This window comes from Planococcus citri, chromosome 3 (genome assembly GCF_950023065.1).
Source record: "Planococcus citri chromosome 3, ihPlaCitr1.1, whole genome shotgun sequence".
Classification (NCBI taxonomy): domain Eukaryota; kingdom Metazoa; phylum Arthropoda; class Insecta; order Hemiptera; family Pseudococcidae; genus Planococcus; species Planococcus citri.
This window is the reverse complement of record NC_088679.1, coordinates 67,175,066-67,187,271: the sequence shown is the minus strand read 5'-3', so window position 1 is coordinate 67,187,271 and position 12,206 is coordinate 67,175,066. Positions and strand designations below refer to the sequence as shown.

At 34.4% G+C, this 12,206-nt stretch overlaps 1 protein-coding gene across 6 annotated transcripts in view; it reads left to right on the top strand.

Annotated features, from left to right (window-relative positions):
• Positions 1 to 12,206, top strand: part of dac (dachshund) — a 254,479-nt gene that overhangs the window by 196,795 nt on the left and 45,478 nt on the right. For all 6 annotated transcript variants that reach the window (XM_065354037.1, XM_065354036.1, XM_065354035.1 and 3 more), the window contains one exon: positions 3,470 to 3,553. In XM_065354037.1, the coding sequence (XP_065210109.1) occupies positions 3,470 to 3,553 (84 nt within the window). The remainder of the gene's footprint in view (positions 1 to 3,469; positions 3,554 to 12,206) is intronic.

The following is a 12,206-nucleotide window of genomic DNA, read 5'->3' as shown; positions in this document are numbered from 1 at the left end:
GCTGAAGGAAGTTTTTTCTAAAAAACAGAATCATCTCTGGGTATTTTCTGCTCAGAAATGAAAATTTTTCAAAAAATTTCTACAGACATCAATTTTTCATCTTTTATTAAATATTTTCTCCAAATTTGGGACGCCCCATTCAAGAAAACCAACATCATTTGGGGCCCAACTGATTTTGATTCATTCTCATTTTTTCTGATTTTTTCAACTTTTTGGAGGGGGGATTCTTATTGGAGGCCCAATATGGTTTGAAACGCTGGGGGAAATTTCATCTTGAAAAGGGGACTAAGTATGTTTAAGAATACTTACGCAAAAACAAAAAATTCTGATAAACTGATTTTTAGAAAAAAATTTCAACCACTTTTTATGCAGATAGAAGAGGAATAAAAAATAGAGAATTATTTTTTCACTCGAGGTAACAACTTTGGTGGATGGGAGGTGGAAAATTCCAACTTTTCAATATAAGATAGGTACTACACCTTATACTATTGAAAGATTATGCATTAGGACAGATGAGTTATCCTCGCAACAATAAAAATGACGAGTAAAAAAAGAAAATACTTAATATTGTTTGTCTCTAAATACACCACCACTTATCGGAGAACATTTATTACAACAACATCTCGGAATATTTTGAATAGAATTAGCTGTATAAGTAATTTTATTGCCTCGTAATTTTACGCGATAATAATGTGCTAAATGATGGCTGAATGGTTTTCATGTACACTTACGCGGATGGTTAGAAGAAAATTACTTATTGCCAAAAAATGCCAGCTCGTTTGTAAACAACAACGAGAAGAAGCAGAAGAATAAGCCCGAACAAGTGTGTATAATAAATACATGGAAAGTGAGACGACGAGGAAAAAATAAATACACAATACTAGTTTCATTATTCACGTGACGACGATAAATAGGCGGGCGTTTAGTTTGTTTAAAAATGAATGCGACATTTTAAAGTCACGTAGTTGAGTAGTAGGCCTATGCCTATGTGGTACAAGTGACAAATGATTTCGAGAGCAAAGTAATTTATAAAATTTACCAAAGAAGGTACAAAAGAGCGTGTTTTGGTTCAGTGTTTTTGTTTCGAAAAGGCGGGGCAAGTTGTGCGGAGCTAACGTATGTGTACACCGGAGAGAAGAAGATTTAATACGTAAGCAGGCGCGTTGGTACGTTATCAGTAATAGGCGTTGTAACTGTTGCGTTGTGCGTACTCGAAGGCGAAGGAGGCGGTTGATGGCCGGTGTATAAAGTTGATAGCGAGCGAACGTGGAGTAAAAATTGAGCTAGAGCTGAAGATTAAACGTCTGTAAATTCCTTTCTATTTATCAGAATATAAATCAAAATTATTTGACGCGAGGTGCACCTATATGATATACTCTTCTTGGCTAGATCTTTTAGCGTTTTGGGTTTTACGTATACGTATAGCGCAGAGATGAGAAGGCCATCCCGCGAGAATGATTCGTAATTTCGCCATCAGTTCATATATACTACGAGTACGAGTACGTATACTACTCGTATATATACGGAACTCCGTAAATCACAAAAGCTAGATTAGCGCAGTTTGCCCTCTTTCATTTTTACCAGCGCGAGAGGTGCACCTTAATAATAGAAAAATGAAAAACGGAGCGAGATTCGACCAAAAGAGAGAAAAAGAAAGAAATCTTTCCAAAAGAGAGAAAACATTGTGCGAAAATCATTTCTCGATATTTATAGCGTAGCGTTAAACGGTCGTTGGTCGTTGCCGTGGAAGAAAAAAAAAGATGAGTGGACTAAACCCTCCCGGGATACGGTTTTTTTTTCTTCTTCAGCTCCGAACTCTACCAGCAGAACGCACACGAAATTAAAAAATTCGCAAAAAATAGATACTTTTCTCTTTGGTCTCCCTCGCTTATTTTCCATTAACGGAAACACGCGACATGTTCCGTGTAATTTTCCGCCAAGTTTTACGTTAGTTATATAGCTTTTTTTTTCTCTCTATCCCTCTCCCTTGCATGGTCTCTTGTAAGACATCAAAACATCTCGCGCCTCGAGTGTTTATCATTTGTGCAGTGTCGTGTGGTGTATGAAATGCAATCGGGTGTACGTAGCACGCGATGTTTAAAAGGCTGAATTCACGATTATCAGTTTCGATCGTCTGCGTTTATGGTCAAAAATGGCGGGAAAAAATGATATTTTGATTGAAATTGAAAAAAATTCTGTAAAAATCTGTTTCACGATAAAATAAATCCATCGTGAAATCATTCTTGAGTTCTTTTCAATCCATTTTGACAGAATTTGATGAAAATGAAAAAATTTAGCAATGGTAAATTTTTTGTTTTGGAATCATAAATCGATGTGTTCTTTCTACACTAGTTACAGCCATTTTTTTGAGGGAGGGGGGTCACGAAATCAAAAAAATTCAAAATTCTCAGAAGTAGAGAGGACGAGAGGTTCTTAAAAAAAACTCTTGATGAAAATCTACATATATGAGATGTTCTCAAATTTTGTTCTCGTTTCGATAGATCATCCCCTCCCTCCCCCGAATGATCCACCGCTCAAAAATGTTTTATTTTACGAGAAAAAATTCATTATTTTTTTTATTTCCGCTCAATTCCAAAAAGAGGGCCGCAGGAGCTCTTCAAAAAGTTTGAAAAAAAATTAAAAAATGTGACGAAAACATTTTTATTGAAAATTTTTAATTTCTGCGATAGAATTCTTACAAGTTATTTCATTTTTTTTCCTCAACCCCATCGGTTTTCCGATCAAAGTTGATTACCTACTCTGTACAAAATCTCTCAAACCAAAAAGAAAGTCTGATTTTTTTTCAACTTCTCAATTTTTGTGTCAAAATTCTTCCAAAGCACCAACTCTCCCGTCAAAAAAAAAACGTTTATAGAATTTCGAGTGAAAATGGACCAAATTCAAGGATTATAAGGGTGAAAAAAAAAATGTAACAATTCCCTTTTTTTCGAATTTTACACATAATTATTATGAGAGTTGAGGGAGGGGTATTCAGAAATACTTTTTTCGAATTTTGACACCTTTTTTGAAAATCTATGTAGAATCGACAAAATTCGAAATAAGGTCCACTCTAAACCCCCTTCCTTCAATCTCAAGTTTAATCTCAGACAAAAGTTTTCAGACACACCCGATTAGAAAAAATGTTACCTCCTTCCCCTCCTCTCTTGTTTCGAGTGAAATACAAAATGTAGCTGAAAAATTGATCCGAAAAATCATAAAAGAAAATGATTTCACTGCAAGAACCATACACCCTGTGCCCCTCCCTAGTACGTTAATAACTGTCAACCCCCTCTAGATTCAAAGCAAAACTCAGATATTTTTGAGAGCTTTCCAGATTTTCAGCAAAGCAGCAATCTTCCCACCAACACCCACGACCTAATTAATCAAATCTTAGAAATAAATACAATACAATATTTCTCATCTATTGACCAACAATTTATATTAATGTACATTTTCTTCTTTTTTCCAGCCGAAATGAGAGTAGAACTCTTGAAAGAACGTGAAATTAAAGAAAGTCTCAACCGCGAACTATCTCACGAACAAAAAAAGAGAGGTGAGTACCGCCCTATTTACTTATTACTTATCAAAGCAAAAACACCCCTTTAATATAAATCATACAAATGTCGATTCGAAATACACACCGAGAGAAACGTGCAAATCCACCATTCGATTACGGTTATTAATCCGTTCTCTCAGAGGGTGCATTAAAGTATCGCATGGCAAAGTGCCCAAGATACACGAAAGCTATACACAGACAGACATTCTAACGACCATCAGGGCCAAACCAACCAACGCAACCGTAAAAGAAAACTCGGATGACATTTCGCCTTATATACGAGTACGTATAGACGTACGATCAGTACAGAGTACGTCTCATTTCGTCGTGTCCATTTGCTGTCTAAATAAAAACCTCGAAAAGAGGATTGAATTACTTTATATTTTAACGTCCGGCCTCGCGAAAAATGATGACAGTACTACGTATATTGAGATGGACTATGGAACATGGACCGGGGGATGTGGGAGGGTGGGGGGTTTGTGTGATTCGTATAGTATGTTTCAAAACCCACAATTACACATCTACTACTACAACAACAACTACCACACTCATGCAGTATGCTCCGCACACACGAGCACGAGTATATAAGTAAGTGTATTGTTTACAAAGGCCGCAGATCATTATGACGAAAAACCTTCTCAAATATCAGTTAATACTGTTGACTGTTTTGTCAGATTATCGAACTATGACCATCATAATATCATAGGGGAGGCATTACGAGTGCGGGCGAGACGGACTCATCTGTATCGATTTTATAACAAAACAAATAACATGCCTAATACCAAGTACTACATGTGCACGTACTTAATTCTTTCGCTGAAGTCAAAAATTATATACAGGGTGACGTTAAGTGCCATTAAAAAGTACAAACACCTATACTTCTTATTCTGAGGAATAATTAAAATAATCGATAAATTAAATAAGAGCATTATCAACATCGATAATACGTATTTTTGTGCGAATTATTTGTATTGATTTCACTATTTTACTTATACGAGTAATGATGATCAAGGGGGGGGAGGGGGACGTGTAGCTTCCTAATTTTCAGGGCTCTAACTCAATTTTTTCCAAAAAAAAAAAGAGAAGTAACTTTAGGAACCAAAAAAGTTTGAAAAAATAACCGAAAACGTTATAAAAACGTGTGCAAAGCATTTTAATGCAGAAAAAAATCCACCAAAACAAAACAAAAAACTTTTTGATTAAATTTACTTAATGCAAAGAAAATAACGAATCAAAACTTTTAAATTAAGATCTAACGATTACAATTTTTATCAAAAAGGTGATAATTTTGGGCAACTTTCTGGTAAAAAATCAAAATTTTTTAAAAATTGGAGGGAAAAATCAATTTTTTTGAAAAATTACATTATCTAAAAATTGTGATAAATGGCAAGACTTTTTGCTATTTTTGGCTGAACACGAGACTATGACAATTTCAATAAAAGGTAAAGATTTTTAGTAAGTCAAAATGATGAAACTTTTTGGGAAATAAGTGAGACATTGGCAATTATCTATGAAAGAAAATCAAAATTTTTCGCAATTTTAAGCAAATAACGACTTTTCAGAAATTTTAGTAAAACTGAGATTTTTCTCATTTTTGGCAAAAAACACTGACTTTTGGCAATTATTGGCAAAAAAGTGATACTTTTTAAAAAGTGTTGTCAAAAAAGCGAGACTTTCTCACAATTTTTGTGAACAAACGAAATTTTTAAACAGTTTAGGCAAGAAAAAGGAAAATTTTTAAAAGAATTTTTCACCAAAAATACAATTACGAATACCTGGGTATTTACAGCAATTTTTGGCAAGAAACAGTATACCTCACTTTTATAATTTTTTCGTCAACGAGATCACGACTTTTCAAAGTAGCACGATCTAATGGTCCGAAACCCTCATAACCAGAATTTTAGCTGCCCGAATTGATTATTTGATTTTTGGCGATTTTTGAAAATCTCAAATTGACTATTTTCGACAATTTCTGCATATTTTTTCAAAATATTTATTCAGTAGGAAATATAAAAATGATGAAAAGTAGTCTTAACAATAATATCAAGTACTTCGCCATTCCCAGCGTCATTTTAGATTTCTTATGAAGGAAATTAATTTGCTTAAAATGAGCTATTTCTAGCAGAAAAAAGCACGTGGGAATAAATCTTACTCAAGACACAAATTTCGACTCAATTTACCCCCAAATTCAAGGGTTCCATTTAAAAAAAAAAAAAAAAAAAAAAAAAATCGCATGGTATTTACGGCAAACTGGTTAGGCAATTTTATTAACACGATCTCCGATTTCATCAAAATTTTCAAATTCATATTCGTAAATCACGCTGCTGGAGGCTCCAAAAGTACTGTAAATGATGAAATTGAGCTCGAACCAATTTTTATCATTCAAAAGGCACAGAAAAAATATTTTTTATGATTTTTTTTTTGAGCATAAATCGCCAAAAGTGGTAAATTTTATATTTTTAAAAATTCCTCAAAAATCGAAAAACGAATTAGGGTAGCTGAAATTTTGGTTACAGGGGTTTCACACCATGATCTTTCTAAAAATCGCGATCACCTCGAGTGTTTCCCTCAAAATGAAAAGGAGCAAAAGTAGAACGTTGAATTTTCTACAGAAAAATTTGATCCAGACTTTGTTTTTGAGACATTATATGAGCTAATAAAGTTGGAAAGTCGTTCGTTTGAGCTAAAAAATTTATAATTTTTTCTGGGTTTATTCATCACAAAAAATAGATTTTTGAAAAAACACTGAGAGGGTGGAGAAAAAAACAAAAGAAAATTGTACAGCATTTAAATTTCCAACATGCAGAGAGGATCGACTTTGTTTCTGACACATTTTGAGTTGAATTTAGAAAACTCCACTTTACTGAACCATCTTCATTCCCCTTCCCCTTCCTTCCTTCACCACTGTGCCTGATGGTTTCAGAATTTCATCTATTTCGTCAATAAAATATGTACTTATGAAACATCCAACAATCCAAATTCTCAGAGAACTGAATGGACAGTTTAGCCAAAGAGTGACGATCAAGCATAAAAAAATGATGCATTTTTCGGGGGGGAGGGGGGACAAAAAATATCCAAAAATTATATTCAGTCATGAATAAGGTAAAGAAATGAAAAACTAAAAAGATCGATTTTTCAGGATAAAAAAGTCACGTGATTCATAAAAAGATTGGTTTAAAAACCAAAAAACTGGCTAATTTTTTTCATGATTTCGAAACCATTTTGTGCAATTTCGTTCAATTACTTATTTTATTCGAGGAGAAAGGTTCACTCTTCAATTTTTTTTTTTTTGAGCAAAATGAAGATAAAAGCTGGAAAAATTTAAACACTTGACAAAAAAAAAACCAGTAAAAATCTTCATTAGGTACGATGCCCTACTTCTACTTCAATTTACAACGTAAACATGCACAATTTTGTCTTCTACATAGGTTGAAATTTTGCCAACTTTTCACACTCGGGGACATCCTGTATACACGCTATCAAATATCTAATAATTCCTTCCAAGTTTATACACACATAGATACGTGTTTGAATGATTTACGTACTATACATATACGACACACGATAACGTTAAAACTAAACGTACACGTACATATGTGTATAATAGCTCCATATACCTACACACGAAGGTGTCAATTTATGACATGTCTCCTACATTAATCTTTAATGCAGCATCGGAATTCGCGAAAAAGCCCCTTTTTGACGAGATAAAATTTCTCCTCATCAGCAACTACATCTACTCGTATAATTTTTTACGCATTCAAACTCAAAAAGCACACCAGTACGGAAAATGGCGCAACAGCGCAGCTTGTTGTCGGAGGCTGCGGCAGGCAGCACCACTGAGGGCGCTTTCGTCGCCTCAATTCTCATTAAGGGAATACGGTCAGATTTAAGCAGTAATTATTAACGGTTTACAACTTCGGAGCCGCGGATAATATCGTAAATTATTCGAAACACCGGCGAAGTCAATTAATTTCTTAAACTACGCTAACTAATAATATTCTCAGTTTGTTAGCTAGTTTTTGGGCGATTTAAGGCGTTGTTGGTAACCCTTTGGCTTGTCACACGGTGTCATCGTCGCCTCGCTCTATTCTCCCCTCTCCCTCCCGGTCACTGCGCCCTCCCCCCTGCCAGTTAGTCGTGTATAAGAATACGCATACTGAAATTACAACCTTTGATTTATGGATGTTCGGGGCCCTGTGGGACTTAATTAGCTTTCTATTCGAAATTTTCTTCTTCGTCATCGAGTTTAACGTGCAAATTCGCAAGCTCGCTTTGTGAACTTTTCCTCGTCGTTTTGTTTCTTGTGCAGCGGTATCGTAAGATGAATCGTGTGTCTGGTTTGTTTCCGCATTATCGAATTAATAACTCGAGAGAAGAGTGGGCTAATCTCGAGACAAAAAAAAATTCAAAAATAATACGTTTCAATTCGAGCATCGAGGCCTTCTCCTTGACGCGACGATAATCAAATTTCAGCTCGAAAGGTGAAATCGTACACGGGAACCTTTTTGATTTGGCATTTAGACATGTTTATGCTGACTCTAGCGACGCTTTTAATACATCGTCCATTTCTGTAAAAATTCCCACAACCTTATTCTTAATTTCAACTCGTCGTCGAGTAACATTTAAATTCGCCTCGTTTATATACGAGACCGCGTAAGGAGGAAACAAAAGAACTTCTAAATACGCCTAATTTTGCCCTCGTATACTTGTCGTCATCCATCCCTTAGCTCGATTCCCAAAACACACAGAAATAAGTTTTTTCACTCCAAGATGACATTTGCTTTAAAGGTCACGCTTTCCTTTTCAGGTCCATCGTCCGACGACATTTTCACCAATTTCTATACGTACAGTACTACTTAATTACCCTTCAGACAACTATAAACCGATCCCTTTTGCTTTCTATGTACTAAAATTGCATTTATAATGCTTCGACGATGATATCTTTGTTTTTAATAAAGAAACCCACCCCTCGTCTTCCACCTTCTTCGCCATAGTACAATATTAACCTACGCTCTACAACAAGTACTGTATAGAAAGCTCACACACAGCGCAAAATTCACTACGATACCACGAACGCAAATACTTACTCGGTAAACTTCTCAAGACGCCCCCCCTCCTTCGTATAGTTCGTACTTTATACTTACTCAGTTCAATTCGTTCAAATTTCAAATTTAATAAGAACGCTTTAATTACAAGTTCTTTTTTCGTTTGTTTAATAATTAAAAAAAGACGAAACAAAAAAACACGACGGAGATAGAAACAGAGAACCCGATAAGAGAAAGAAAGAGAGAGAAAGAGAAAAAAGCGAAATCCCTTTATAAAAAAAAAAAAACATCTAACAGCTCTTCTTCATTTTTTCTTTACTAATTAAAAATAATTCTCGCTTAGTTTTTTCATTATAAAATATACTATAAGCGAAATAAAAAGTAACGAAAAATAAGTTATACCGAGTGAAAAAGGGTTGCGGTCTTATTCCCATTGTTCTCAATTAATATAAAATTTAATAATGTTTACAATATTGCCAGCCCTTGTCACCGCGCACCTCTCCGTCGTCCTGCCCCGAACGCTATATTGGATTTCCTATTCCCTTTTCGTGTGTCGCAGTCGCGCGTACCATACCATAGTCTCTCTTATAAAATGAAAATTGGACTCATTTAATTGCAGATCCGAAACTTTTTCGTTTATGTTAACGCCCGCACTCTGCTCGCGACGACGCCGCGCCGGCACCTCCCGAAACGAAAGGTGTGAAATATGAATTTTAAATTGTAATTACTTTTTGTAGTGGGGCGTAAAATTTGCTTCCTTTGACAAAGGAAACTTTACGAGCTTTCATTTCTTTTTTAGTTTGCGTTTGCGTTTTTACTTTACTTCGGTCGAGTCGAGTCGAGTCATCGTGTCGTACCGAAATTTTTATTATATGTACTTACGAGTTGTGTAATTTTTTTCCTACTCGAATTAAAAAATATTAAAATAGTTTTAAAATTAGAAAAAAACAACACAACTCGTTGAAAAAAGTTTGAATTATTAAATAATAATGAAGAAAAAAACACCTATTAATATAATGAAGTTGAAAAGAAAAACACAAAACATTTACCAAGTTTTTCGCGCTCGTTTCGTCGAAAAAAAATTGTAAAACGAAATAAAAAATTTCGAGATCATAAAGCGTGAAAAGAATCGAGAATGAGAAAATTAATTAAAATTCACGATTCAACCCCCCCCCCCCCAAAAAAAAAACTAGTTACAAAATCTAATCGTTTCTGTTTGTTTTAAAATCAAAATTCGCACTCGATTTCGCTCAACATAAATGGCAACACTGATTGATTGAATATATCAAAATTCAAACAAAATAACTCATTCGTGAACGATTCACTTAGTTCGAAAAGTGAATCAATAAGAACCAACCGACTTGAATGTTTGCCATTACATAGGTAATAATTGAACTTTTTGCTAACGTTTCGCAATCTACAAAGCGAATCATTCGCGAACGAAAAACCTCAAATTGATACTTTCGATCAATCGTGAACAATTTAATAAATTTGAAAAAAAATTAATTTATGTCATAAAACATTGAACCGTTCGCGAATGATTCACTTCGTTCCCGAACAATTCAATATCTGCAAAGTGAATCATTCGCGAACGAAAAACCTCAAATTGATACTTTCGATCAATCGTGAACAATTTACTGAAATTGAAAAAAAATAATTTGTGTCATACTACAAATACATACATTATTTGAACCGTTCGCAAACGATTCAATATCTACAAAGTGAATCATTCGCGAACGAAAACCCCGGAAATTGATTCTTTCGATTGTTTGTAAACAATAATTCACTAAATTTTGAAAGTGATTCATTCATGTAATAGTAAATTCTTTCAACCGTTCACGAACGATTCAATATCTGCAAAGTGAATCATTCGCGAACGAAGAACCTCAAATTGATACTTTCGATCAATCGTGAACAATTTAATAAATTTGAAAAAAAAAATTAATTTGTGTCATAAAACATTGAACCATTCGCGAATGATTCACTTCGTTCCCGAACAATTCAATATCTGCAAAGTGAATCATTCGCGAACGAAAAACCTCAAATTGATACTTTCGAACAATTTTGAACAATTTACTGAATTTGAAAAAAAAATAATTAATGTATGTCATAAAACATTGAACCGTTCGCGAACGATTTAATATCGACAAAGTGAATCATTCGCGAACGAAAAACCTCAAATTGACACTTTCGATCAATCGTGAACAATTTACCGAAATTGAAAAAAAAAAATTGTGTCATACTACAAATACATACATTATTTGAACCGTTCGCGAACGATTCAATATCTACAAAGTGAATCATTCGCGAACGAAAACCCCGGAAATTGATTCTTTCGATCGTTTGTAAATAATAGTCAACTAAGTTTGAAAAGACGTGATTCATTCATGCAATGATAAGATTTACCGTTCACAAACGATTCAATTTCTACAAAGTGAATCATTCGCGAACGAAAAACCTCAAATCGACACTTTCGACTAATCGTGAACAATTCACTTAATTTGGAAAAAAAATGATTCTGTGTCACAATATGTGTACATTATTTGAACCGTTCGCAAACGATTTAATATCTACAAAGTGAATCATTCGCGAACGAAAACCCCGGAAATGGATTCTTTCGATTGTTTGTAAACAATCATTCACTAAATTTCGAAAGTGATTCATTCAATATGTAATAGTAGGTTATTTCAACCGTTCACGAACGATTCAATATCTGCAAAGTGAATCATTCGCAAACGAAAAACGAAAAACCTGATATTTATTGGCGTTCGTCTTAAAATGATGTATCAAGTAGATTTTCAAAGCGAATCACTTGAAAACGACCAACTCAAATATTCATCATGATTCATTTTAAACCGATCACGAACGATAAGTGAATCATTCGCGAACGACAACCTCATAAATTTTGCTTTCAGTCCTTCTTAAACGATAAACTTGGTTCAAAAATAAATCATCAAGGAAACATCAGCTCAAATGTTCATTATCATTCATTTGAATCATCATCACACAATTCAACTCCTATGAATTGAATCATTCGCGAACGAAAACCTCGAAAATGACTCTTTGATTTCAAAAGTGAATAAATAAATTCATGTGAACCGTTCGCGAACGATTCGTCACCCACGAAGTGAATCATTCTCATTGAATCGTCCTAGTTTTACCAGATTTAAAAATGGTAAAATTATTCAAGGTGGGCGAGCAGCTCAAATTCTTGCTATAATTTATTTGCACCGTTCGCGAACGATTCAACATCAACAAAGTGAATCGTTCGCGAACGAAAAACCACAAAATACGACTTATTAGGTACAAAACATGAATTACTGAGGAACCACCTGCTCGAACGAACCTTTGTCATGATTCACTTGAACCGTTCGCGAACGATTCGACATCCATAAAGTGAATCATTCGCGAACAAAAGCCTCTCCTTCACCCTCATAAACTATTTTCTTCGTTTCTTGGTTCAAAAAGTAAATGATTGAAAATGTGTAATTATTTATTTGAACCATTTATGAACGATTCAACATCCATAAAGTGAATCATTCGCGAACGAAAACTACAAAAATCACTCTTTCAGTCATTCTTGAACAATTTTTATTGGATTA